The sequence below is a fragment of the Chaetodon trifascialis genome, chromosome 5 (genome assembly GCF_039877785.1).
Source record: "Chaetodon trifascialis isolate fChaTrf1 chromosome 5, fChaTrf1.hap1, whole genome shotgun sequence".
NCBI lineage: Eukaryota > Metazoa > Chordata > Actinopteri > Chaetodontiformes > Chaetodontidae > Chaetodon > Chaetodon trifascialis.
This window is the reverse complement of record NC_092060.1, coordinates 5084940-5112392: the sequence shown is the minus strand read 5'-3', so window position 1 is coordinate 5112392 and position 27453 is coordinate 5084940. Positions and strand designations below refer to the sequence as shown.

Here is a 27453-nt window from a genome sequence, read left to right as displayed (position 1 = left end):
CAAATGGTGAATTAATTACTGCAAATGATGAGGTAATTACTGCAAATGATGAGGTAATTACTGCAAATGGTGAATAAAATGACACACATGATGAGTTCAATCCTGCAAATGATGAGTTAAATACTGCAAATGATGACTTAAATACCGCAAATGATGATGTAAATACTGCAAATGATGATCTAAATACTGCAGTTGATGAGGTAAATACTGCAAATGATGAGTAAAATACTGCAAACGATGAGTTAAATACTGCACATGATTATGTACATAATTCAAATGTTGAGGTAAGTCCTGCAATTGATGATTTAAATACTGCAAATGATGAGGTAAATACTGCAAATGATGAGTTAAATCTTGCAAGTGATGAGTTAAATACTGCAAATGAAGACTTAAATACTGCAAATGACAAATTAAATACTGCACCTGATGAGGTAAATCCTGTAAATTTTGACTTAAATACTGCAAATGATGAGTTAAATACTGCAAAGCATGAGTTAAATACAGCAAATGATGAATTAAATACCACAAATGATGAGGTAAATACTGCAAATGATGATTTAAATACTACACACAATGAGTTAAATACTGCACATGATGATGTACATAATTCAAATGTTGAGGTAAATACTGCAATTGATGATTTGAATCCTGCAAATGATGAGTAAAATGCTGCTGACAATGAGTTAAATACTGCAAATGATGATGAAAATACTTCAAATGATGAGGTAAATCCTGCAAATGATGATTTAAATACTGCAAATGATGATTTAAATACTGCAAATGATGAGTTAAAGACAGTAAATGATGAGTTAAATACTATAAATAATTAGTTAAACATCGCAAGTGATCAGTTCAATGAGTTAAAAGGTAAATACTGCACCTGATGATGTAATTTCCGCAAATGATTCGTTAAGTTCTGCACACAATGACTTAAATACCGCAAGTGAAGACGTAAATACTTCAAATGATGAGGTAAATCCTGCAAATGATGAGTTAAATACTGCACCTGATGAGGTAAATCTTGTAAATTTTGACTTAAATCCTGCAAATGATGAGTTAAATCCTGCAAATGATGAGTTAAATCCTGCAAATGATGATGTAAATACTGCAAATGATGATGTAAATACTGCAGTTGATGAGGTAAATACTGAAAATGGTAAGTTAAATACTGCAAATGGTGAATTAATTACTGCAAATGATGAGGTAATTACTGCAAATGATGAGGTAATTACTGCAAATGGTGAATAAAATGACACACATGATGAGTTCAATCCTGCAAATGATGAGTTAAATACTGCAAATGATGACTTAAATACCGCAAATGATGATGTAAATACTGCAAATGATGATCTAAATACTGCAGTTGATGAGGTAAATACTGCAAATGATGAGTAAAATACTGCAAACGATGAGTTAAATACTGCACATGATTATGTACATAATTCAAATGTTGAGGTAAGTCCTGCAATTGATGATTTAAATACTGCAAATGATGAGGTAAATACTGCAAATGATGAGTTAAATCTTGCAAGTGATGAGTTAAATACTGCAAATGAAGACTTAAATACTGCAAATGACAAATTAAATACTGCACCTGATGAGGTAAATCCTGTAAATTTTGACTTAAATCCTGCAAATGATGAGGTAAATCCTGCAACTGACGAGTTAAATCCTGCAAATGATGAGTTAAATACCACAAATGATGAGGTAAATACTGCAAATGATGATTTAAATACTACACACGATGAGTTAAATACTGCACATGATGATGTACATAATTCAAATGTTTAGATAAATACTGCAATTGATGATTTGAATCCTGCAAATGATGAGTGAAATACCGCAAATGATGATGTAAATACTGCAAATGATGATGTAAATACTGCAGTTGATGAGGTAAATACTGCAAATGATGAGTAAAATACTGCAAATGGTGAATTAAGTACTGCAAATGATGATGTAAAAACTGCAAATGATGATTTAAATACTGCAAATGATGATGTAAAAACTGCAAATGATGATTTAAATACTGCAAATGATGAGGTAAATCCTGCAACTGATGAGTTAAATACTGCAAATGATGAGTTATATCCTACAAATGATGAGTTAAATACTGCAAATGGTGAATTAATTACTGCAAATGATGAGGTAATTACTGCAAATGGTGAATAAAATGACACACATGATGAGTTCAATACTGCAAATGATGAGTTAAATCTTGCAAATGATGATGTAAATACTGCAAATGATGATGTAAATACTGCAGTTAATGAGGTAAATACTGCAAATGATGAGTAAAATACTGCAAACGATGAGTTAAATACTGCACATGATGATGTACATAATTCAAATGTTGAGTTAAATACTGCAATTGATGATTTAAATTCTGCAAATGATGAGTGAAATACCGCAAATGATGAGGTAAATACTGCAAATGATGACATATACTGCAAATGATGAGTTGAATACTGCAAATTATGATTTAAATACTGCAAATGATGAGTTAAAGACAGTAAATGATGAGTTAAATACTATAAATAATTAGTTAAATATCGCAAGTGATCAGTTAAATGAGTTAAAAGGTAAATACTGCACCTGATGATGAAAATTCTGCAAATGATTCGTTAAGTTCTGCACACAATGACTTAAATACCACAAGTGAAGACGTAAATACTTCAAATGATGAGGTAAAGCCTGCAAATGATGAGTTAAATACTGCAAATGATGAGGTAAATCCTGCAAATAATGAGTAAAATGCTGTACACGATGAGTAAAATACTGCAAATGATGAGTTAAATACTGCAAAGCATGAGTTAAATACAGCAAATGATGAATTAAATACCACAAATGATGAGGTAAATACTGCAAATGATGATTTAAATACTACACACGATGAGTTAAATACTGCACATGATGATGTACATAATTCAAATGTTGAGGTAAATACTGCAATTGATGATTTGAATCCTGCAAATGATGAGTAAAATGCTGCACACAATGAGTTAAATACTGCCAATGATGATGAAAATACTTCAAATGATGATTTAAATACTGCAAATGATGATTTAAATACTGCAAATGATGACTTAAATACTGCAAATGATGAGTTAAAGACAGTAAATGATGAGTTAAATACTATAAATAATTAGTTAAACATCGCAAGTGATCAGTTCAATGAGTTAAAAGGTAAATACTGCACCTGATGATGTAAATTCCGCTAATGATTCGTTAAGTTCTGCACACAATGACTTAAATACCGCAAGTGAAGACGTAAATACTTCAAATGATGAGGTAAATCCTGCAAATGATGAGTTAAATACTGCACCTGATGAGTTAAATCCTGCAAATGATGAGTTAAATCCTGCAAATGATGAGTTAAATACTGCAAATGATGAGGTAAATACTGCAAATGATGAGTAAAATACTGCAAATGGTGAATTAATTACTGCAAATGATGAGGTAATTACTGCAAATGGTGAATAAAATGACACACATGATGAGTTCAATCCTGCAAATGATGAGTTAAATACTGCAAATGATGACTTAAATACCGCAAATGATGAGGTAAATACTGCAAATGATGAGTAAAATACTGCAAACGATGAGTTAAATACTGCACATGATTATGTACATAATTCAAATGAAGACTTAAATACTGCAAATGACAAATTAAATACTGCAAATGATGGGGTAAATACTGCAAATGATGAATTAAATACCACAAATGGTGAAGTAAATACTGCAAATGATGACTTAAGTCCTTCAAATGATGAGTTCAATCCTGCAAAGGATGAGTTAAATAGCGCAGATGATTAGTTAAATATCGCAAATGATTAGTTAAATATCGCAAGTGATCAGTTAAACGAGTTAAAAAGTAAATACTGCAAATGATGAGTTAACACAAATAATGAGTTAAATACTGCACACAATGAGGTAAATACTGAAAATGGTGACTTAAATACTGCAAATGGTGAGGTAAACGCTGCAAATTATGAGTCAAATATTGCTAATAATGAGTTAAATATTGCTAATAATGAGTTAAATACAGCAAAAAATGAGTTAAATACTGCAAATAAATGCTACAAATGAAGACAAATACTGCATACGATGAGGTAAATACTTCAAATGATGAGTTAAATACTGCACGTGATGAATAAAATACTGCATATGATGAGTTAAATCCTGCAAATCGTTAGCCTAATAGCATAATTGCCTAAGTCATATTTTAAGGTTTTCGGGCGATAAGGCAGGATGAAGCAGCAGTGTCAGGATAGATATCTCAATTTGGCCAAAAAATGACTTTGGAAATTACGCTATGAGGCTAACGAAATCATTAGTTTAATACTTTAAATCATGAGTTTAATACTGAATATGATGAGTTAAATACTATAAGATGAGTTAATTACTGAAAATGAGTTAAAAACTACAAATGAAGACGTAGATCCTGCAAATGATGAGGCAAATACTACAAATGATGAGTTAAATACTGCCGGAAACGATGATTTAAATTCCGCAAATGATGAGTTCAATACTACGCATGGTGAGGTAAATACTGCAAACGATGAGTTAAATACCGCACACGATGACTTAAATACTGCCAATGAGTTAACTACTGCACACAATGAGTGGCTTGATGATACTCACAGTGGTTCCTCGATAAAGTAACTGTCCACAGATCCTGCAGCGTTCTGTACATGTGACAGATACTTCTCTCTGGCCACTCAACAGCTCAACCTGTTGGTCGGTGAAAAGTCCGTTTCTGGCTTCTTGTCTCTGAGCAGCACATTTATACATAAAGTCAACATTCCAGAATAGATTTCTGACATCTTCAAGGCCGCCCAACATTCTACTGTAGAATGTCCTTCATGAAACAAAATGGCTGAATCAATTTATCGATCGTGAAGGGAATGTTGATCTTCAGTTTGTTCACAGAAACTGGATGTACTTCTGCTGCTGCCCTGCAGCTCATGGACAGAATGTGACATCCACATGTCTCTGATGACTTTTCCTTCTTCATTATTCATGATAACATCATTTTTTCACTTTTTCCAGTGTTTTCAGAAGCGTGCCACTGAACCCACGGCCACTTTGGGTGCAGCTTCAGCAGAAGAGGTTGGAGAAAAAAACAAAACCGCCAGATGAGGATGAAGCTGAAGCTTCTCTAGATAGCCCGGAGAATGAGCCCGGCGCTAACACAACGCCAACCGCTAAGTGAAATTAGCATAGCAGGGGATTGTTGGCATATTTAAATATGTTGTAGCGTCCGTCGGTACATAAACCACTATCATCAGCTGGTTTCTCGATTCTTTATTCGTGAATAACCAGGCTTTTGTGGGCCGTAGCCAACACCAAAACAAGCAAACTCAGCTGACCAACTTTTAGCTCAGCTCTGTCACTCGCTTACACACTCAGAACATCCCCCACTACCCGCCCACCTGCAAACAACCCATTGTCATGGGAACGACAATGACTGACAGCCCCGAAGTGTTTGTTACACCCATAATGTGTATTGACACATTACTATGGAGCAAACAAACTGCCTATCTTCACCTGATTGTGTCAGTCTAGACTCTAGAATCACTGATGGAAGTAAGTTTTTATATGACAGCTGCTTCCCCTTACCGCTTGTCGTGTGTGAACGCACCATTAATAAGGAGCTATTTCAGGTTTGTGTGGGCTCACCTGTGGTCACAATGTTTTCCAATTTTTGTTCATATTTTTGGACTCAGTTCCCTAAAGAGCATATAAGCTGGTTTTGGGGGTTGGCCTCACTTAGAGGATAAATACTTGAATCTAACACCATTTCATTAGACTAGAGCTGTCCTATCTAGTCTGATGCGCATGAACTGATGAAGCCTGCTCGAATGAGAGGCGAAACGCCTTCCAAGACAAACTGACAAAGTCCAGTTGCGAACGATTGAATGCCCTGAAGCTTACAATGACCTGGATGAACGAGAATATGCACAGGCAAGCATATAAACTGTATCCAAACACAATCGCCAAATATTAAACCTGTTCCCTCGTAGAATCCCGAAATGCATAGCAGGTGGCACGCAGTAGTCAGGATGGCCGAGCGGTCTAAGGCGCTGCGTTCAGGTCGCAGTCTCCTCTGGAGGCGTGGGTTCGAATCCCACTTCTGACAGGCAATTTTTTCAGCGGAAAACTGCTTGTGGTACGATGCAGGCATGACTCCTGTCAGAACATTTCGACTCTGACGTGAAGTCACAAGCATGGCACCTTCCCCGTATCACCCTATATAATCACAAAAGTACGTCAAAGCCGGATGTGTTATTTCATTTGGTTTCCTCTTTACACAGCTTCACATAAGAATATCCGCAAGAAGGATTTAATTATTAAATTTCACATAATTGTTTAATTTATTTAGTTATCTATTGGGGGGGGGTTCTGTTTTCGTCTGTGGTGAGTTGTTTGTGTGTGGGGTGGGGTGCGGGGGGGGGGAGCACTCAGAACCTTTACTTCAATAAAAGTAAAAATACCATGGTTTAAAATCTTCAGTTTCAAGTGAAAGTCCTGAATTCGAATTTCCATTTATTTCCCCTTAGAGAATCTCAATCCATTCAGAAGACGGTGACATAATTTGAAGTGGGTGTAACTTGTCGTCTTTCAGGTTGATTTGCTGTCGGCCTGACCAATCAGGAACAGCGCATTGAGACAGGATTTCCTCTCGCGATAGTTCATTATAGTTCAAACTGTGTGGCGGTTTGGCAGTCTACTGGTCGGTGACTAAAGGTAATTAAATGTGCTCCTTTGTTATTGTCGTTATTATAGCGATAGTCGATACAGATTCAGTAAATTCTCTCTAGAGTTCCTTCGTTACTCGCCTCAAGGTCTCCGGTTAACGGAGTTTTACAGATAAAAAACAGGCTGTGAAAGTGACGTTATAGCTAGCTAGTTTAACGCCATTACTGTCAACAAATGTAACGTTAAACATAAACGTTAAACCATCCGATGCCGTTGTGTGGAACCTGTTTCCGCATAACGTTGTGCTATCTATCAAGCAGTTGGTGACCATTACAGTTGTTTGAATATCAGTGCTAATATCAGACTCCCTCTATTTATGCAGAGCTGAATGCACAAATCACCACCAGGCTAAAGGGACCCTGGTGTGAGACTTTGTGTCTACAAATAAATACTAATAACCAGTCCCAGAGGGAGACAGAATATAACGTATAACACACGAGAAGCCGCCTCACTAAAAACAAAGGTCTAAGTTGTGGGAACCAAATATACAATAGTGCTCTGCTCTGTCTCAGAAATAAAAGACACACCAGAGATACTTTATACATAAAAATTAACCAAATCCGTCATGGCCTCCTGGGCTGCTGGGTTCCTGTGAGCATGGTGCTTGAAGCATAAATATCCCTTTTTCCTCATCTTTCCAGATGGCAGCAGAGGAGGAGATCCAGCGGCTGAGGAGCCAGCTGAAGGAGCGGGAGGAGCAGGTCCATCAGGCTGCCCAGGCTGGCTTGGACCTCCTCAACCAGCAGATGGAACTGCAGAACAGACTGGATGAACAGAGAGTGGAGATGACCAACGCACTCGAGGTATGATGCTGCACGTGAGGTCAGCTGACCCAAAGACAACAACAGCAACAGAGCTCTCCTCCCATGGCCAGTGGTATCTAGCTTTCAGTTCTGTTCTCTAGATTTTGAGTTATTAGTCTCTGAAAATTCTGCCCCTATGTCAATACAGACCTCGTTATCTGCAGGTTTCAGGGATCCTATTTTGTAGTGCAAAAGCAAGGCGGGGTTCTAGGCTTGCATTTATTATTAGGGCCACGAGTGTCATTCAAACTGGTGCAGCCAACTCATTTTTTCACATTCATGCACTCCCATCTTTTGTGTTTCAAAGTCTCTGGAGCAAGACAAGTACTCCCTGCAGAAGGAAGTGGAGTTAAAGTCTCGGATGCTTGAGTCACTGCAGTCAGACCACGACTGTGTGAAGAACCAGCAGAGACAGCAGCTCCAGGAACAACAAGAACATCTGGAGAGGAGTCACAGCACAGCACTCAGTGAGCTAAATAATAAGGTACAACAACCTGTGGTCCGCTTACAAAAACAAAAGCAATCCCTCATAACAGTGGACATCTGGACATGTCGTAGAAAGAACATCACAGGTGTTACTGATAACAGCAACAAGGGCTCTGACTGTCACACTGTCACGGTTAACTGGAACACTTTGAATAGAACAGAGCTGTGATTTGATGTCTCTGGGGAGGAGTATGAATTTTGATGCAAATTTTGGCCATTAGAAACTGAGGGTTTTAAAGCACCTTAATTGCCTTTCACCTTATATATTATGCAATATAGCAGCTGTGACAATTAGGGCCAAACTGTTGTTGTGTGGAAAAGATAATTAAGAGAGGAGGCTGTTTATATCCATCCATTCGTTTGCATTACAATACTCAAATGTGGTGGAATCAAGAATCTAGCATGTGTGTGTGGGTGTGTGTGTGATCAGTGTCCATCAGAAACACCAAGCAATTAATTGCACACAGTAACAGCTGATGTGTCTTCCCGTATTCTTCTTAGATGCTGAGGCTGCAGTCAGCTCTGGAGGAATCCCAGCTGAATGAGAAGCAGCTGAAACACAAACTTGAGGTGCAGACTGAAACTCTGAATAACAAGATGGAGGAGCTGCGTGCTCTGAACGAACACACGCAGAGCTCCATGACGTCTGAGATGATGGAGGTGCAGATGAAGATCATGGATCTGGAGAACATGAGGGTGAGGGGGGTGTATGAGCAACACATCTGGAGTTGATCTGTTTGTTTCTTTGTTGTAGTTACTGTCATTTATTCATCTTACTCTGTGACCTTTAGGGCTGGGCGATAAAATGATAGCGATATGTCTCGCGATAGACACATCATCAATATCAATAAAAAATGTGTTCAATAAACATTCGATTTTTTTTTTTTTCTTCGGCGGAAGAAACCAGAAGTTGTGAAGCGAGGTTGGTCGCATGAACAAAGGCACTCGCTCTCAGGTAACCGAGCAACGTAGGGAGTAATCGCTAATCAGTGAGAGAGACACGTTAACACACCAATCATGTAACAGTATCAAGTTCGTTTGCGCCATCTCGTTGTCTCGTGTTTGATGCTTCGCGAGGAGTGAGATGAGAAATAGAAAGTGCTGCAGCGAGCGAAGAAATTGTCGATAAAACAGGGAAAGTCAGCTCGCCAGTATGGCAGTTTTTTGGTTTTTAGAAGTCGGACCGTAGTCAGACCAATGCGGTCTGTAACTTATGCAAGACTGTCGTCCCCACCAAGACCGGTAATACCACAAACTTATTTAACCACCTTCTCCTGGTCCTTATTTTAAATAGGTCATAAAAAAATCAATAATTATCGATATCGACCAATATAAAACACTTATATCGTGATAGAGTTTTCAGCCCTATCACCCAGCCCTAGTGACCTTAAACTTTCTGTCTGTGCTGATCCTGATTTTGGTATATTCTTCACGATGCCGTTGCCTTCCTCTGTCAGGTAGAGTTGTATTCATAAGTCAGGTGAATGTTGTTTATCTGCCAGGTGGAGTTGGAGCAGACGCTTCAGGAATCACAGTACAGAGAGCAGCAGCTGGAGCTGACCAATAGCAGCCTGCAGCGCCACCTGGAACGAATCATAGAGGAGAAAGAGGAGCGAGAGAAGGAAGCTGTTTCCTGGTTTAATGCATTAGAGGTAAACATGCCATCATTCAGCTACACTAAATTATCACACTGCAGGTCATAGCTGAAATAAGTAGATTCAGTGGCCATATTTGTTCAGCTTTGTGTTTGTGTGTGTGTTAATATGCTTTTGATCATCAAGTGTTCTAAACACAGGCGAGTAAAGGCTGATTCCAGTACTGACTGGACTGACGCTGCCAGTGCTACATACAGATATTACACCTTGTTAAATCTGTGGATATTAGAGCTCTGTGGCCAGGGTGTCCAGAGGACTTTAATTAGTGTTTTTCACTTAGTCACTTCAGAGGAAACAGGGATTACTTGACGGAAATGTCTCTAATCTGCTATTGCATTCTAAAGCATGTCTCAGTATCCCATCTGCTGGTAATGTAATTCAGCCTGTAAAGGACCAGTGTGCATGGTTTAGGAGGAGCTATTGTCAGAAATGGAATATAATAATCAGAATTATATTTTCATTAGTGTAGAATCACCTGAAAATAAGAATCATTGTATTTTTATTACCTTAGAATGAGCCCTTTGTTGCCATTTCACATCGCTAATATCACACATTATCATGGAGTTTATTGCAAAATATTTTAGATCCATTGTTGCAACATTGACAGAGAGTTACTTACTAATTACCCCCTTACTTATGTGTTACACCACTATGTTTCTACAGTAGACTAGAATAGACAAACCACTGGCTCTTGAAAACATTTACATATTCTGTTAGCAGTATGCTAATTTTATTCTGAGAAATCATCTCACATGGTTTATCGGACAGTGTGTTTGCATGCACCATAGTAACCAGATTACTGTAAACTCCTTTGAGCACACTGGTTCTCCATACTGCTGTACTTTGTGAGTCAGACTTTAGCAGAATGCAAGGATGCATTGATACAGCGTTCCATTCCCTGTGTGAAGTCTTTGTCCTGCACATGTGTACTTGTGAAAAGTAGATGACAAAGTTGGCTACCTGTACGCATGGCCAAGAAATGTGCCTTCTCCAGACAAAATGCAGCTCTGTGTCTGTGTGTTTCTGTCTCTCCACAGAAATCTCGTGATGCTAACCGGGACCTCCAGCTCCAGTTGGACCAGGTTCTGCAGGAGGCCCAGGATCCAAACAGCAAAGGGAACTCCCTGTTTGCTGAGGTAAGAACCAAACTGAGCGTTAGACACTACAGGAATCTAACGGTCTTTGCTGCTCAGTAGAAAACTAAATGAATGAAAGTGAACTTCTGTTAAACTGTTCTACCTAGTCTCAAAATGTCCAACATGCCAACAATTCTCCGTAATTCCAGCTTTATACAGTAATAATCAGTGTGCGTGTGTCAACTTTTCGTATTGCAGTTGGAGGATAAGCGTGCTGAGATGGAGAGACAGCTCATCAGTATGAAAGTCCAGTATCAGTCACTTCAAAAGCAACATGCCTTCAGCAAACAGCAGCTGCAGCGCATGAAGGTATTGTGTGTTGTTGAGGGCAAACGTGAACTGTTGTTTGTCTGTAGTTTGAATGACAGCATGGATGTGTATGTGTCGTGCAGGTCCAGATCGCCACTCTGATGCAGCTCCAGGGTTCCAGGGCTGATCCTGCTCAGCTGGAGAGACTCCAGTCCATGCTCTCAGAGAAGAATGGAGAGATTCAAAGTCTAATGACCAAACTGCAGAGACTGGAAAAGGTGGAGGTAAGTGCTTCAAACCATCAGGTCTTAGAATATCAATGGAAAAATGCCATTGTTCATAGAAATGAAAGCCTGAAATGAAATATCATCAATGACAGAATGTATTGTCCAAATTTTGTGTGTAGATGATGCTGAAGTCACAGCCAGCTAATCCTGCTCCAGCAGAAAGCAGTGATGGCCAAGATGAAACTTACTACACTGACCTGCTCAAAATGAAGCTCAACAACACTGTGTGAGTTTAACCCTCTCCTCGTGCATCACAAGTCAGTGGAGCAGTACTGTACGTCACTTAATGAAACCATTTGCTTTGTTAGTTCCAAGATGTAGCAGAAATCGCCGTTAAAGTTCCAAAAACGTTACTGATGCTTTAAGACCTCTGTCGTCTGGTAAATTTGTATTTTTCATGAATTGCCACAAAGAGGAGGACGGCAGCGCTGACAAACACTGTCTGTCTCTGTCTGTCTTCAGTAAGGATGCCGAGCGTCTAGGAGATGAACTTTCTCTGCAGAGGATGAAGTCTTTATCAGAGAGCCAGAGAGCTTTGGAGCTGGAGAGGAAGCTCTTCTCATCTGAGCGGCTGCTCAAACAGGTAACAAGTGACGCCTGACTGTTTCACAAATCTGTTTGTTTTGCTCTTGTATAGATGCAGTACACACACAGCAGGGAAGGGCAGCACTGTAGTACAGGGAACTCTGAATACATGTTTGAGGTGATCACAGTGTCATCAGCAGCACATCCTTGAGCTACCTCGCTCGGTCAGTGAACATGTTCACCACACTACAGAGAGCAATCGTTTCCTACAAAATGATCCATGATGTAATCTTACAAAACACAAAGACAGAGAAATGGAAACTTCATTTGTGGTTATGGTTGGTGATTCCACTAACTGTTAACAATTATGAACACTGCAGTGCAAACACTAATTATGAATGCCCATATGCAAACACAAGATTGACTTCCATCCACACTTTGTACTGTTTGATTGGATATTTCTGTTCCCTGCTGCAGGCTCAGAGTGATAAGATCAAACTGCAGCTACGAATAGAGGAGCTCCAGCACAAATATGAACCTAAAGGTGACGAGATGAAAACCAAACCCACATTTGCACATTGGACATGTGTCTCTGCTGTTAGGATGGAAATCTGAGGACTTAATGACGTGGATGCAAGTGCATTTCAAATGTTGCTCTGTGAGTGTCTAAACATTGCTGTCTCTTGCAATTTTTATCTCTAGAGGCAAAAAAGAATGTGACCCAGAAGAGAAAGAAAGAGAAGCTTCCTGTTGACATCATACCCTCCTCTGAGGGGACACTTGACAAAGGTGAACCGGTTGTGTCCATAGAGACGGATGTCACAAGTATTAAGACAGCAGAACCTGAAGCACACACCTCTCCTCCTGCTGAGGCAGTGAGCTCCACGCAAGGTGTGTGCATCAGACGTCAGTAACTTTGCATTCTGACACAAGATCAAAATGTGAATTAAAGCTGAGTCCAGCTCCACAACATGAGCAATGCAGATAAACAACAACAAGGCCAACGTATTCTCTACTCATATTATGTGATGGCACCATTGAAATTTGTAGGTGCAGAAACTGAGTCGCGGCCTGCCAAGTGTGTGAAGATAAGTGGAGACGAGCCTGTTGTGATTCCCAACCCCAGGTCAGTGTGTCTGTGTGGAACAGGCCAGGTCACCTTGGGCCTTCAGAGACAAATTAACCATGTAAATACGTTAGCTGTCTTGATGCTGTCTCTGGGTCATTGTTGTCCTGCTCACCTTAGTAGGGGGACAACAGTTAGGGCTGTATTGCTTCTCTCCATGGACTTTGTCTGAATTAATGATGACTCTAAAACTTAACAATCATGTAGTCAGACAAGTGGACAGACAGTTGGACAGGGGCAGTCAATAGAGCCTGCTTGTTTCCATCAAGACAGAACACACCAAAGACGATGATCATGATTTCATGAATAGTTCAACTTAACATGAAGTCAGAAATGCAGGATTAAAACTGTAGTAACTCCAGCAAAGTATCAGTGAAGTGACACGGAGTCATTGTGTATTTGTGATCTTGGCCCAGCTCACCTGTGACTGACTGGGAAAAGGAGATGGAGGAGAACCAGCAGCAGAACAAGAGAGAGGAGAGGAGAAAGAAAAGAACAGTGGAGATGATCCATGTCAGCTCCAACAGCAGTATGGAGAACCAGTGTGCTCAGCAGTAGGACTCATGGGAATGTGCTGGCACACATATGGATGTTTATGTGTTTGTATGTACGTGTGCTGCAGTAATCTGTCTTTTTCATTCAAATATTTCAGTTCTTTTACCTGTTCTGCTCACTTCACTGTATCTGCTCTGCACTGTAATTATGTTTAAGCTATACTATGCAGGAATTGTTAGCTACTGAACATAACATTCAACCTTCCTCCACGACACAACAGAATTTGCAGGCAGACACCGAAACATTCATCTTCTAAGTATGAAGTATATGCAAGATTACAGCACTGAGTTTACAGTTAAGAACGTAAATGCACACATTTACAAACTGCCAGCAGCACCAAGTCTCCAGCGGTCAATGTACTGTACTGGTTTGGGCCTGCAGCTGGAACCTGAGTGGCTTGTGTGTTAGACAGAAAGTCATTCAAAGCTCAAAGCGAGCACTGCAGGCCTCAGGGCTTATGGTGTTAAAAAGTAAAGTTATTTGCATTGGTTGATCGTCAGGCTTAGTGTGTACATGCATTGCTTGTACGTACACTGCAAACTACTTTCTAGGAACGTTCCATTCATTAGAATGGAAATGCTGATACTTTAGCAAGCTAAGTAAGCTAATCTCCACCTACTACTTCACCTGTGCTGTGTTTTTGGCTGGGGGCTACACACCCACCATCCAAAGGGTGCAGGCCAGAAACAGTCTGGCAACAAACAGAAGAAAATAAGAAAATACACCGGCACACATGTCTAGTGATGACTGAGAGGGATTACATTCATATGAGTCTGCATGTTGTTTTTAAAGCAATCCTGTGTAGTATGCTTTTCAGTGTTACAGTATTAAAAACATTTAGCAACATACAGCATTCTGTGTTCAGTGTACAAATCTAGTTATGACAATTCTCTGTTAATGTTGTAACAATAGATCTAAAATATTTTGCAATAAACTGATGTGCGATGTGAAAGGGCAACAAATTATTTTGCATGGTGATGCCTTCAATGCCAGCTAGCAGTCATATCAAACACAAGCAGTAAGCAACACCTGAAGGCAGGTTTTTTTGGGATGAGGTAATGTAATGTTGTAGTATATTGTTTTCGATATGCATTGTTATATAGAGAGAAAATGCTTTCTTCAAAGCTTTAGAGGGAAAAATGATAAGAGAACATAGTTTTCTCATTGTGTAAGCACTGCAAGTCAGAATGTTTAGATGTTTTGTCGCTATGGAAGAGGACCATTGAAATATCCCTCATGTCCACCTCTCAGTCTTAGCCCAGTCCTTCATTGATAATGGTTACTGTACTAGTTTTTTTGTCTAGCTAACAGAATACAATTGTGTATAAAACCGGGGGAAAAAATAGCATTTTACAGTAAGAGTAGCCTCCAAGGTTTGACATCACACATTGCACTGATACTGCCAAGGATATTGTAACCATTATTATTCACACACATAAAATAACTTCCATACATCAGAGTAAAAAGAAAATGTATACAGCATAATATACTGTAACAAAAAACAAGAAAAAATTATATGCAGCCTACAGTGCTGTAAATAAAGCTGGAGTTTCACAACTAACACTTCTTCACTGGTCGCTGTCCACATCCTTCCTCTCCTGGCCGTCCTCCTCACCCTCCTGGCCACACTGCTGTCTGTCTGGTCGTCCACATCACAGCGTATATTCTCCCTTGCAATGCAACAAGGGAGGAAACAGCGTGCATGTCGCAACCATCCCCTACACTGATTGAAGAGGATTGTACTGGTCCTGGTCAAGCTCTATATATACATGTTTGGCAGCATTCACAACCATGGACAGCACCTGTCAGGTAACTAAACATACTGTTTGATTGGTCATCTGAGATGTTTGAAACTCCTCCTTCGTTAGTCAAGTTCTAGTTTCACCTGACTGTCAAGTACTGTAATCAATTTATCAAATGTTCCAAGAGATTCATATATGGTATTCATGATGTTATGTTCTTGACTAATTTTGACAACTGAACAGACTATTTTGCATGTGATGACTTATACAATGAAATGATGCTGACATGTTTTGGAGAGAACAACCATTAGACTGAGAATCAACAATCAGTTTAGATCAAAAAGATCTATTCATTTGGAAATTGTGCTAAATGTAGGCTAACTGAGCTAACTGTTGGCTACCTGTACTTAATCATTTGCAAAGATATACTGAGACATTGAGACATGTACTAAGACATTTGCAATTTGATGAAATGAATGAGAAATTCAATTCTGTTGTGAACACTTGCCAAGTAGTTTGGACGTTTGTCCATGTTATTTCGAGAATATAATTTCTGTTTCAAGAAATGAGCCAAACCAATGGAGAAAAACTATAATATATTAAATTGTGTTATTCACCCTCCACGCCAACCGGTGGCAGTAATGCTCAATGTAGTTTTCCAACCGCTATAACACTCTGACAAAGAAGAGGAGGCTTCACGTGGACCAATGAGCGTTGAGTGGAAAGTCGCACGAGCCTTCAGATACGTGCGGGAAGTTCGGGAACCGTCTGTATGTTTACGTGGGTCAAACCAAGGGAAAACTGCGTCTCACCTGCTGAATCACCGACGCAGGTGAGCTGGTGCTAACATTGACCTGCTGCGTTACCTGATAAAGCCAGCTGCCACCACCATGTCAGTGATATGTCTATGTCGGTAGATAACTAGCAGGTATACTGTAACTGTCCCAGTAATATCAAGTCAGTGAATCTTTGCTGTTCAGCCACGCATGCTGTTGTACTGTCGCTTTCACACACGGAAAGATGAGATATGACACCAAACCCCGTTCAAATTCTGGACTCAGTTATGAATCAGTACTGACAGCTACTTACTTAGTGGTCATACATCTGTCATATGGTGTATTAACATGAGCTCATACCAAAAGAGTAAGTCAAATAAAAGATAAAAAAGAGACAACAAAGGGAGACAAACAGATACATGTTATATTTTCCTAATGTACACTTGCAAGGCAACAATAAAACAGCACATTTGTGAATGGAGTCTGGTCGGATTAGAGAGTCTGTTCCTTTCCCACGTTCAGCAGCAGATCCAGTTCTAACAGGTCTTCAGTCAGGCTCTAGGATGTGCTGCTGATGTTTGGCTGTGCTCCTCTGTGTTTCAGTCATCATGAGGCTGAAATCCAGCAGTGTGAGAGGAGCTTCCCTCGGCGGCTCGACCCTGGCTTTCCTCTTGTTGCTGCATTGCTGTCACATAACCAGCATTCTTGGCCAAAAGGTGAGTTAGCTAGGATTGCATTTTTGTTTCATGTCATATATTCTTGATAAGTCGTGCAGTTAAGAAGTGAGTCGCTTTAAGGTGTTATAAGTGAAAAGGCATTGTTGTGTTGATTCTGATGTGTTTTCATAAGCTTCATTGTTGGCATTTTGTTGGAGTCTAAAGGTCATGCAACAGGCTGTCCTGCATCGTCCTCCCACAGAGCTCATAGAGGTCTGAAAGAGGAGTCATGTACAAACATTTAGATACTAAGGATTGTTTTTGGGACCATTGTGAGAGTTGACAAGACAGAAGTCTGGAGTAAGTAACAGGCGGTGCCTACACATAGCTATATGATTCCTACTTTGTAACATTACATCAGGTTTGATGGATGGAAGTTTTTAAACAATGACCTAAGGCTGCTGTTCAGGACCATTGCTGGCAAAGTAAAATAGTCCCAGCCTCAAACACGACTGTGCAACAAATATACAAACATGCACAAAAAACTTGTTCAAACCTGTTCAAAGCAAATTGTTTTTTGCATTTCAATCAAAACCTGCAGAAAGTTGTTGGCCACCAAAAATACTTTCATTGTCTTTCTGTGTCTGTGCAGTCTGACTCTGCCTTAACTGTGGTGGAGAGTACAGAGGGAGCAGAAGGAGTAGGTGGTGATGAAGAAGAGGCGATGGTTGATGAAGGAGATTCAGAGGTGGTCCAACCAACTGAGGAGTGGCAAACACTCAAACCAGGTGATGTACAGGAGGATGTGCTGGTACTTTGACAGAGTGTCATCATCAAAAAGCATCTCATTCTGTTTAGACTTACGTGTGTGTGTGTGTGTGTGTGTGTGTGTGTGTGTGTGTGTGTGTGTGTGTGTGTGTGTGTGTGTGTGTGTGTGTGTGTGTGTGTGTGCAGGCCAGGCAGTGCCAGCAGGTTCCCATGTGAGGCTGAATCTGCAGACGGGTCAGAGGGAGGTCAGACTGGGTGAAGAACAGCTGAAATACTGGACACAGGAGCACAGGTGTGAGTCCTGAGTGACACCTGACTCTCAAAGGTGCAATGTGTAAGATATGACCAGAATTTTTGTGTGAACCACATCTTACACATTGTACCCTTCAAAGAGGAAGTGACTTCAATAAGTAGTTTATTTCAGCTATTTAACACATTGTAGAAGCAGCACACAGCCTCCACCAGCAAGGCAACAGGGTGGACAACACGTGAGTGTTAGATCAGCGGTAAAAGTCTGTCTTTGCAGGGAAAACGAAGAGACGCAGTCCTCCTTCAGTCCTGATGAGCTGAAACAGGCCTTGAAAAGGATAAAGGAGGACCTGAACTCTGTGAGCAAAGACACAGACCAGCAGGTAACAGTATACAGATGAAGTACTTTGTCATGTGGTGAGGTGCATTGTGGTCCTCTCTGGTCATAGACATCATATTATGGGAAAGCCATCGTTAAACTTATTGAAGCCAGTCAATACCCTGATTGAAAACTTACAGCACTGTCATAGAATTACTTCTAAAAATCTGTACTTTTCAATGTAAAGAAAAAACATGCCTTTGAATGTACAGTATGTGTATGATTTAGTAATAATCTTATTTAAGATCACGCTAACTTAAAAAAACGTGCGCACCTTCATGATGAAAGTGAGTCATCACACTCAGACTATGCTGTGTGTGTGTGTCCTCTGCTCTGTGCCTGTAGGACTCTGTGGCTTCTAAGTATCGTCCCCTGGAGGAGCTAAAGAGAGACATGGCTCAGCTGGACCTGCTGGTGGAGACGGATGTTCAGGTAAATCAGTTTGTGGTCTAAGTCATTTCTGTCCACGTCATCTTACATGTAACCCCAAAAAACTGTGGTGATCAGAAAGTCCAATTATTCCAGATAAAGACTGCTGATTCTGCTTTGCAGATACTATAAAACGTTTGTGTAACTGTCACTTTGATAAGCTCTGGTGAAATGTCTCCCCAACAGAGTGACAGTCGTGTTGGTAAGATGTTGATTCAGACTCATCACAGTAAAGACTCGCATCAAGTGAACTGAAAATGATCTTCATTGTGAAACAGCTGCAGGATGTGTTGTTATGGACGACTGTCAACTGTATTGTAGTTGTTAGTTAAGCTGAATGAATGAAGTGTGTTATGGTGTGTAGATAATGAGGCGCCTGCTGGAGCAGTTGAACAGCAGCAACTCGACCACAGAGCAGAGGCTGAGCGTCCTGCTGGAGCTGGAGTATCTGGTGCATCAGGTAACACTACACACATACATTCACACACATTCAGACCTGCACATCTACGGTGAATATGTTAGCTTATGTTTGTGTGTGTGTGTGTTAGGTGGATAATGCTCAGACGCTGTGTTCGATGGGGGGTCTCCAGTTGATTCTACAGGGTCTAAACAGCTCTGACTTCAGATTACAGGAAAGCTCTGCCTTTGTCCTGGGATCTGCTTTGTCCAGGTACAAACAGCATGCTCACTATAGATTTGCACATGTCTGACGGGTCTCATAGATCGACAATAACAGGTGACCTCAGTCGTTGGATGGAGCTGCAGTAGTCTGTCTGATGTGATCAGATGAAACCTTCAGCAGTGTAAAAGTGAAACTATAGAAGATCCACAACTGTCTCAGCACATGCTGGACCACCTGGCTCATGAGTCAGGGGGATTGTTTTTTAGATGTGAAGCACCTAAAGGAGCTGGCCAGTAACTCACACACTCATGTCTGTTTAGCAGGCTGAAAGTCTCCACAAGGGGGAGCTGTTTGGTTATGTTCACAGCCGTTTTACATAATATAATATAAAACTGCTGTGAACATAACATATTCTGCTAGCTTTTTGCCAAATATTGTCAAGCAAAGTAACAACAGCAATTGGATCTGTGGATGTGGACATGGTGGTGGTGCAGGAACAGTAACAGTAACTTCACGTTATCATTTTGCAGTCGATGGGCAATACAGCTGCAGTATGTTGTGTGTTTGTCGTGTTCACATGTTGGCATTTTTTCTGGTATCGCATGTTAACTAAAATAAAATGAACAATGGATGATCAATGTGTCTCACTAATGTCAAGTGAATATTAAAGGAGTGTTACTACACCTCCATAAAGTTGGGAGACAGATAAAAAAAATCCTATCATAATGGAGGCAACAGAGAACAAGATATCTTAACTATTAATCGTATATATGAGTCAAGTTTCAAAACTGCTGAATCCTGTAATTCCCGAATCAAACTGACCCAAGCTGTGGAAAATCAGGTGACTCTGTGAGTCAGTATCTCTGTCAGCTGTCTAACAGCTGTGCGTCTGTCCTGCAGTAACCCTGCGGTTCAGGTGAAGGCTGTGGAGAGTGGGGCTCTTCAGACGCTCCTAACCATACTGGCCACAACACCACCACTCCGAGTCAAAAAGAAGGTACTTACACAAGTTATTGTTAAGAAGTTGTGTGTGTGTGTGTGTGTGTGTGTGTGTGTGTGTGTGTGTGTGTGTGTGTGTGTGTGTGTGTGTGTGCATGCACACAAACACATACAGTTCAACTGGACTGTTTTCTGTCTGGACTGTCCTCCTGTCAGGTTCTGTTTGCAGTGGCCTGCCTCTTACGTCACTTCCCCTACGCACAGCGTCACTTCCTGTCACATGGAGGGCTGCAGGTCCTATCAGAGCTGTTCAAGGCAGATGCTGGTGGAGTTCTGCGTACACGTATTGTCACGATGTTGTATGATATGATCAGCGAGAAGGTACAAAAAACAAGTCATTTTGAGTTCATGTGGGAGCTAAAATCTCAGCCGGGCTTATTTTTACTGATGTAACGAAGCATGATTTTCATTTTCTGGCTCGGACTGTAAGGGCACTGCTGGCCCTTGTTGAGGGTGCAGAATATGACTTCCTACATGATGCTGGTGTCTCCTGCTCCACCAGGAGCTGATCTCTCAGGCAGGCCTGGACCTGACGCTGGATGGCTCCCATGAGGAGCGAGTGCGTCAGTACTCGAAGGTGTCCCTGCAGGGCGAGCTGCTGGAGAAGGGCTGGTGCAGTCTGGTCCCACAGCTGCTGGAGTCCACCGAGCATGACTACAGAGAGAAGGTGGACTGACTTTGATGTATTGTGGATGTTGATCATTAACACACATTATCGTGCTGAATTCAGAGTATTAGCCTTTAAGAGATCCAGACTGGCTGAACAAATGAACGTAGTGTATGAAATGAGCTTGTCCTCAGTGTTTGTGTGGTTTTTCTTCCAGGCTCTGCGGGCTTTGTTGGCGATGGCTCCCGTGTGTTTGGAACAGTATCGCTCAGACAGCTCTCTGCTGGGCTCTCTGCTCTCTCTCAGAGACCAGTACCAGGAAATGGTCCAATCAGAGATGATTCTAGGAGAGGAGAACGGCTACTTTGCAGAGATTGTAGAGCTTATTGATGCTCTACAAGTCAAAATGAAATGACAGTTGTATTGTGCAGAGCAACATTTTACATGGCCATGCAATGCAGAGAGGAGTACACAGACTTACAGACTGTTGGGAAGAACTCAGAGCATGACCACAGAGCAACAGACCACTTAAGACAAAGAGTCTACTGCATGTAAGTGACAAGGGACTGACCCTGTAGATGATGGATCCACAGGGTGCTCAGTATGAACTTCACCATCTAAGATTTCATTTGTGGCCTTAGAACATTTTATAGGGCTGTCATTGCAAAATATTTTTACTTTGTGTTGATAAAGAATAGTTTTGTTTTTTTTGGGGGGGGGGGGGTTCAATTAATTTAAGAATTTAATAAATTATTTTCAAATGGTGGTGTTGCATGTATGTATTTTGGAACAAATGAGTTTAAGAATCTGCTGTATGGTTACCTTCATATTAAACCACAAATTATAGATCACATTCTGTTTTAGTTAAATATTATGCAGCGTCCCAACTTTCAAGGATTGGGATTGTTAAATGAGTCAGTGACCATGGTTTGCTTCATAATATATTACCCAGACATCCTACTCATACGTCCTGTTTCGTGCCAATGTAACTGCATTTTAAGATGGTACGCTATCTTTATTAGCTTTGGTACCAGTTTCAGTCTTAACATTGCTGCTGTTATGTGATCTGACAGCAAATATCTATCACCCTTGAACTGCTATCAGCCACATTGTAAGACCTAAACTCTGATGAATAGTTCAAAGCCAACAGCATTGTGCAGGAACAATATTTAGATGGACATCTTAGAAGAATGTGCCGCATCTTACTGTCAGGCAGGAGCACCACAACCTATAAAAATTACCATAAAGTTGAATCAGTGTCTCTCTGACACAGTTACATCCAGAATTGTATTAGTATTATTCATTGCTTGACTTGTTTAACAGCTCAAAAGTGGAACAAACACAGTACAGGGAGCTGGCCTAATCGAGGCTTTTATTCTGAAAAGTCGAACCGGTAGTACAAGCAACCAACGGAAATGTGTTATTCCATAAGAGGAGGCTCTAAAACTGTGAAAGGATGTTAATATAAAATGGGACAAAACAGCGGCCGTCAGTTTAACTGCTTATGACATGAATGGACGTTGGCTCACTTGGAGCAAACCGCTGGATAATTTACTTAGTTTGAGTTTTTTATAAAGTAAGCGACCAGCTGGTGAGTTAAAGGGACAGGCTGTGTTTACGTTTGTTAGCATTGTAGCAGCTAGCTAGGAGACACTGTTAGCCTTTTAATTAACGCTAATTTCCAACTCAACCTGGACTTTAGCAACGTTACACTGTTGGGGAAAGAGGCACGCCGTGTGGATTTAATATTTCTGCATATTTTTCATAAATTTTGATTAAAAAATGCGTAAACAAGTTAATTCTAAAGAGTAACTCACTTGAAATTGGTATTTAAAATTCAGTGTAGCTAACGTAACCTATGCTACATTCTTACTGGTACAGACTGTCTAGTTAACACACTGTCTAGTTCAGATATTCCCTCAGGGTAAACTCCTCTTATTCCGGTGTATATTCCTGTTCACAGGTGTGTTGATGAGCAGTGATGGAGCTGTCTCAGAGGGACAGGCTGTCAGAGCTGGTGGAGGAGCTGACCACATCAGGAGAGACACAGCTCAACCAGGACAAGATGAAGGAAATCAAGAGGATCAGCAAGTATGTCACGATCTGAAGGGCACATGCCTCACCACAGGGATCATTCAACTGTGTAGCATATAGTGCTGAGAGGAAGCAGGTTTACAGCAGATTTCACTAACTAGTACCTCATCTGAAATAAGCCAAAACTCGATACAGAAGTGCTTTATAATGATACAATAATTCCAGCCATTTGGTCTTTCGTTGGAATCAAAACATGCATATTGTCGGTGCTCAATGGCAAAAAGTGATCAGTACTCATAAAAACACTTTAAAGCAAGGAGAAATGAAGCAAAGCATGCTCTAAATATGTTTTTTTTCAAGGATGCTTGATACTTTGAATCAGAATTACGATAAACTATAAAAACTACTTACTATAAAAAGCAAAGATGTCTATGAACACTTTTCTGCCGAAGGATTCTGGGCAGGAAAACCATTTGAGACATGAGAGTCATGGTAAGAAATCACAGGATTATAAGAATACAGATAAGATCAATAATTCCATATAAAATATTCACACATGTTCATGTGGAGCTGAATGAAATTAAGTCATGCCTCTTTACTTAATGTCTGTCATTCCTCCCAGAGCGTCTAATGACTGCGTAGACCACGTGTACCACTCAGTGATGTCCCAGCTCAACCAAGAGCACGCTGAGATCCGGCTGTCTGCCTTCCAGATAGCCAGCGAGCTCTTCTCCAGGTCACATCACTTCAGAACCCTGCTGGTGGACAACTTCCAGGTACTGGCATCGTGTAGACATGCAGATCAGCTCAGGTGTTTCTTTTATACTGTGCACAAAAACTACTTTCCTAACTATACTGAAGTGTTTGGTCAGAGAACGAGAGCATAGTTTTTATTTTGAATGCATGCCAGTGTTTAAAACAATTTAAGAATCTGGATTTAAAAATGTATGTCATGTTCCCATCCCGTCTACTTCTCTGTCTCCTACATTTGTCTCCCGGTCTCTCTCGACCCTCCTCATCCCAGGAGTTCTTGGAGTTGACAGTTGAGACTGACTTGGAAAATCCCCTCCCTCCTCCAAAAGAAGTAGCCAGGAAACTGAGGTCACTGGCCATCCAGACTGTCCAATCATGGCAGGCCTCTTACGGGACGGCTTATAAGAAGTTAGCTCTGGGCTACCACTTTCTCAAACAGGTTAAGAAGGTGAGAGGGATGTAAAACAGTACAGTACAAGCTGCATGCTGTCGAGCTGGTCTATCAAAGTGTCACATTTTTTTGAAATATAGTTCCTTTATTTGGAATCACATAACAGCAGCAGTTCACACAGTCATCTTTAGTGAGGCACCTTCACAGAGTGATCCATCGTGCAGCTTTTTCCAGTGTAAACAGAGAGCATGGGTGTTTGTCATTTGAAATAAATAGATAAGGACAAGAAAATAATTAAATGAACAAGTTTTCACAAAAGAAAAGCATTTCAGGGAAATATAATATTTAGGATATTTCCACTTCTCCCACTTTTCCACTATTCCTGAAGCCTGATGGAGAAGGCGATTTTTTTCTATGACAAAGAGTTCAGAAATGATGTCTCTGTCATTGGGTTGTCTGGCTTAAGCCTTTTCTTTGCCACAATTCCTCCAGCAGATTTGTCCAACCAAACGCTCTCCGTGAGGTTGAGCTTGATATCCTCCATTGAAATTCTCAGTGTTTTGTCCAGACTTCCTCTGGAATGCAGCTGTTAGTTTCCCTTTTCTCATTTTTGCTTTATGTGAGTGGTACCTTACACAATTGGGCTGATATATGACAGGCAGAGGAGGGCAAGTCCTTCCTCATTTTACTCAGTGTATCAACTTTTTTGGAAATGGGTTTGTAGAAATAACTCTTTAAAACACCTGCTGTTTGATGACTGTTGCTCCAAGGCTGATTGTATTATAGTGCATCAGCAGAGTGTCATATAACACAAATAGACAATTAAAATGTGTTTCTAACTGAAAGAACAGGATGGACATAAAAGCTGTAGCCTCATTAGTTTGTGAACGACCATGGGTTCGGTCTGAGGTCCTTTTCAGGCTCAGGACGTAGAGATTAATAAGAACTGTGATGTGTCCATGTTGTCAGGTGGACTTCCAGGATGCTGAGGCCAGGACAGTGGCAGAGAGGAGGAGGGAGGAGGCGAGACAGAGGAGAATGGAGAGGCTCTACAAGGACAAAGTGGAGGCAGCCTCCAAAGACATGGAGGGTAATCATGTCATTCAACAATGCTGCTGCTACTGATACTGATGACAAGAGCAAGAAAAACAATAGATTCTACTGTTAAGAACTGGACTGTACCAAATATCCTATTTGACTCCACTTGTCTCAGTTTGACAGTCCAGCATATTCCCTAAAGCCCCATCATTTGTTTTTGTAAGACACTTTCTTAAATGAGGCAAATATTTCTTACTTTAATAATTTACTTCGTAGGTTTGTTTTAAATTTGATAGCACAGAATGGTTCGTATGTAAATGACACAAAAAATCTGGCATTTAAATACGTTTTTTTAATCTAAACTACATTTGAAGGTTTTTTTCTGTCTTATAAAGAGAACAGTGACACCTAAACATGCTGCTATTTGATTTAAGTTTTATGTGTTATTTCTTCGTCAGAGTCATACCAGGAAATTGAGGCAACGTTGACAGAGATGGAATCCTGCATGAGGCTGCTCTTCCCTGAGTTTGATCTTACAGGCATCCAGATGACCAATAGCAGCCCTCCAAAGTCCCAACCAGCCAATGAATGTCCATCAGTTGATGAACAGCCCTGCTGTAGCCAAGACCTGAGGGAGAACAAGAGAGGAGTGATACAACAGAGGGAGGAAGGCATTGAAGAAAAGAACAGCAATGGAGAGGAAGACAAAGGAATGACAGAGAAGATGAGCAACAGGGGGGAGAGAGAGAAGGGAGAGAGGGGAAGGTCTGAAGATGAGACGAGTGAGGATGAAGAGAGGAGGGATGGGAATGAGCAAGAGGAGAAGAGGAGAGCGCATGTAGAAGATGAAGAAGAGACAACACAGAGGGAGGGAGAGGAAGAGGAAGACAATGAGGAAGAAGAGGACGGAAGTAGTGAAGAGGGAGATGATGATGAAGACTTGTTTATTCGGAATTCTGGGCTCATCTCTCACTCCTACAGTCTGGACCTGAACCTCAGTCCTGGTGGGTCCAACTCACATGGATTTGGATGAAAGGTGGTGAAGGATGAAGAAGAACAGATCTGAATCACAGGGCAGATGAATTATGTTTCTCTTCTGTTAACATTTCAAGATTTAGCTTTTGGCCCTTGTGGAATAAATTCCATAAATCTTAAAATCCAGTAGATGGTAGTAACGTTCAATAGTGACTAAACAGCCAATCAGAAATATGACAACTCTGTATCGCTGTCCACGTTCAGGGGCACCAGTGATCCTCTGGGGTCATCTACACATGTAGTTGTTCTTTTTCTTTCCTTTGCTTTTCATGTCCTCCTCTCTCTACAGGTCTTCACATTAAGGAGAACGAGGATAATGAGGCAGTGGTCTCCACGGTGAGAGACCTCCATAGACTCATAACAACCAAACACCTTCCAGCTGTGCAGGGCTGGATTCAGGTTGGTACACACAGGCCTCAGATGTGTAAAAATGTAAGCAGTTATCATGTTAAAGCACAAAGAAACTATGAGATGAGAGGACCACTAATTCAGTGCTAATGCTGCCTCCATATCACTTCTTTTGGCTAATACTACTGCCATTACTATTATGATTATAACCTACGAGCCCTAATTCAGCCTCAGATCTGTCCAGCTGTTTCTGTAACAGGACTGTCTGTCTGTCTGTCTGTCTGTCTGTCTGTCTGTCTGTCTGTCTGTCTGTCTGTCTGTCTGTCTGTAGGTCTTTACCAAGTCTGGTGCTGAGCAGCAGCTGTTGAGGAGAGCTCTGGATCTGAAGAGGTCTTTAGAAGCTGCCCTGCAGAAACACAAAGAGCTTCACATTGACTACAAGACCAGGGTCCGCAAAGTGGTGAGTTCCATGCAGTATACGTTCCTAACTGACTCAAGGTACATCAGGTCATCTGTCTGGGCATTGACCTCACACACACAAACACACACAATGTTCGCACTCATATTCTTTTGGAAAATGGAAGAATGGGCAAACATGTAGGAACATTTTGTCTTAATTGAGTGTCACTGTGCCCACTGTGCTCCTATGAGGAAATGACTTCATCATTAGGAATCCTACATATTTAAAGAGCATTTTTACATCAATAAAGATAGAGCAGCACAAACATGGACTTATACAAAAATAAAGACTTTCTGTCATGTACACACTTCAGCTTCACCATCTTTATATTTACAAAGCCAAAGCACAGGGTAGTATACATCACTGCCAGCAGATGGCAGCATCCTCCCACAGATCAAGTAACATAACATCATCACTGGTAACAGTACAGATGAACCATTGCAGAGGAGTGAGTTAGTGTGAAAGAACAGCTGCACAGGATTGATGTGTTGATAACCAGCTCCCTCTCTGTCTCATTCCATCAGCCTGGAGAAAAGTCTGAGCATCACTAAAACATACTAGTCCTAGTGGGGCCCTCGTTTTC

At 40.8% G+C, this 27453-nt stretch overlaps 3 protein-coding genes and 1 non-coding gene across 4 annotated transcripts in view; all 4 read left to right on the top strand.

Moving 5' to 3' along the window:
• Positions 1-6059: 6059 nt before the first annotated feature.
• trnal-cag (transfer RNA leucine (anticodon CAG)) lies at positions 6060-6142 on the top strand. The gene has a single exon. It is a non-coding gene; the product is annotated as a tRNA-Leu (tRNA).
• A 550-nt stretch (positions 6143-6692) lies between these two features.
• Positions 6693-14533, top strand: spdl1 (spindle apparatus coiled-coil protein 1). The gene is made up of 14 exons (XM_070962818.1): positions 6693-6750; positions 7404-7565; positions 7873-8049; positions 8553-8747; positions 9554-9703; positions 10744-10842; positions 11041-11151; positions 11235-11375; positions 11498-11604; positions 11841-11961; positions 12381-12447; positions 12606-12794; positions 12954-13029; positions 13446-14533. Exons 2-14 carry the CDS (start codon positions 7404-7406, stop codon positions 13585-13587), a joined length of 1737 nt encoding a protein of 578 aa, XP_070818919.1. The 5' UTR covers positions 6693-6750; the 3' UTR covers positions 13588-14533.
• Positions 14534-16047: 1514 nt separating this feature from the next.
• sil1 (SIL1 nucleotide exchange factor) lies at positions 16048-21661 on the top strand. Its single transcript, XM_070962703.1, has 12 exons — positions 16048-16158; positions 16706-16818; positions 17411-17546; positions 17713-17818; positions 18053-18158; positions 18500-18586; positions 18948-19043; positions 19132-19253; positions 20106-20202; positions 20361-20525; positions 20707-20871; positions 21029-21661. Exons 2-12 carry the CDS (start codon positions 16711-16713, stop codon positions 21224-21226), a joined length of 1386 nt encoding a protein of 461 aa, XP_070818804.1. The 5' UTR covers positions 16048-16158; positions 16706-16710; the 3' UTR covers positions 21227-21661.
• A 545-nt stretch (positions 21662-22206) lies between these two features.
• uvssa (UV-stimulated scaffold protein A) overlaps positions 22207-27453 on the top strand; it is a 30709-nt gene continuing 25462 nt past the window's right edge. Inside the window, exons 1-8 of the mRNA XM_070963282.1 lie at positions 22207-22402; positions 22775-22902; positions 23468-23621; positions 23870-24046; positions 24959-25079; positions 25486-26031; positions 26352-26461; positions 26742-26870. Of these exons, the coding sequence (XP_070819383.1) occupies positions 22793-22902; positions 23468-23621; positions 23870-24046; positions 24959-25079; positions 25486-26031; positions 26352-26461; positions 26742-26870 (1347 nt within the window). The 5' untranslated portion in view covers positions 22207-22402; positions 22775-22792. The remainder of the gene's footprint in view (positions 22403-22774; positions 22903-23467; positions 23622-23869; positions 24047-24958; positions 25080-25485; positions 26032-26351; positions 26462-26741; positions 26871-27453) is intronic.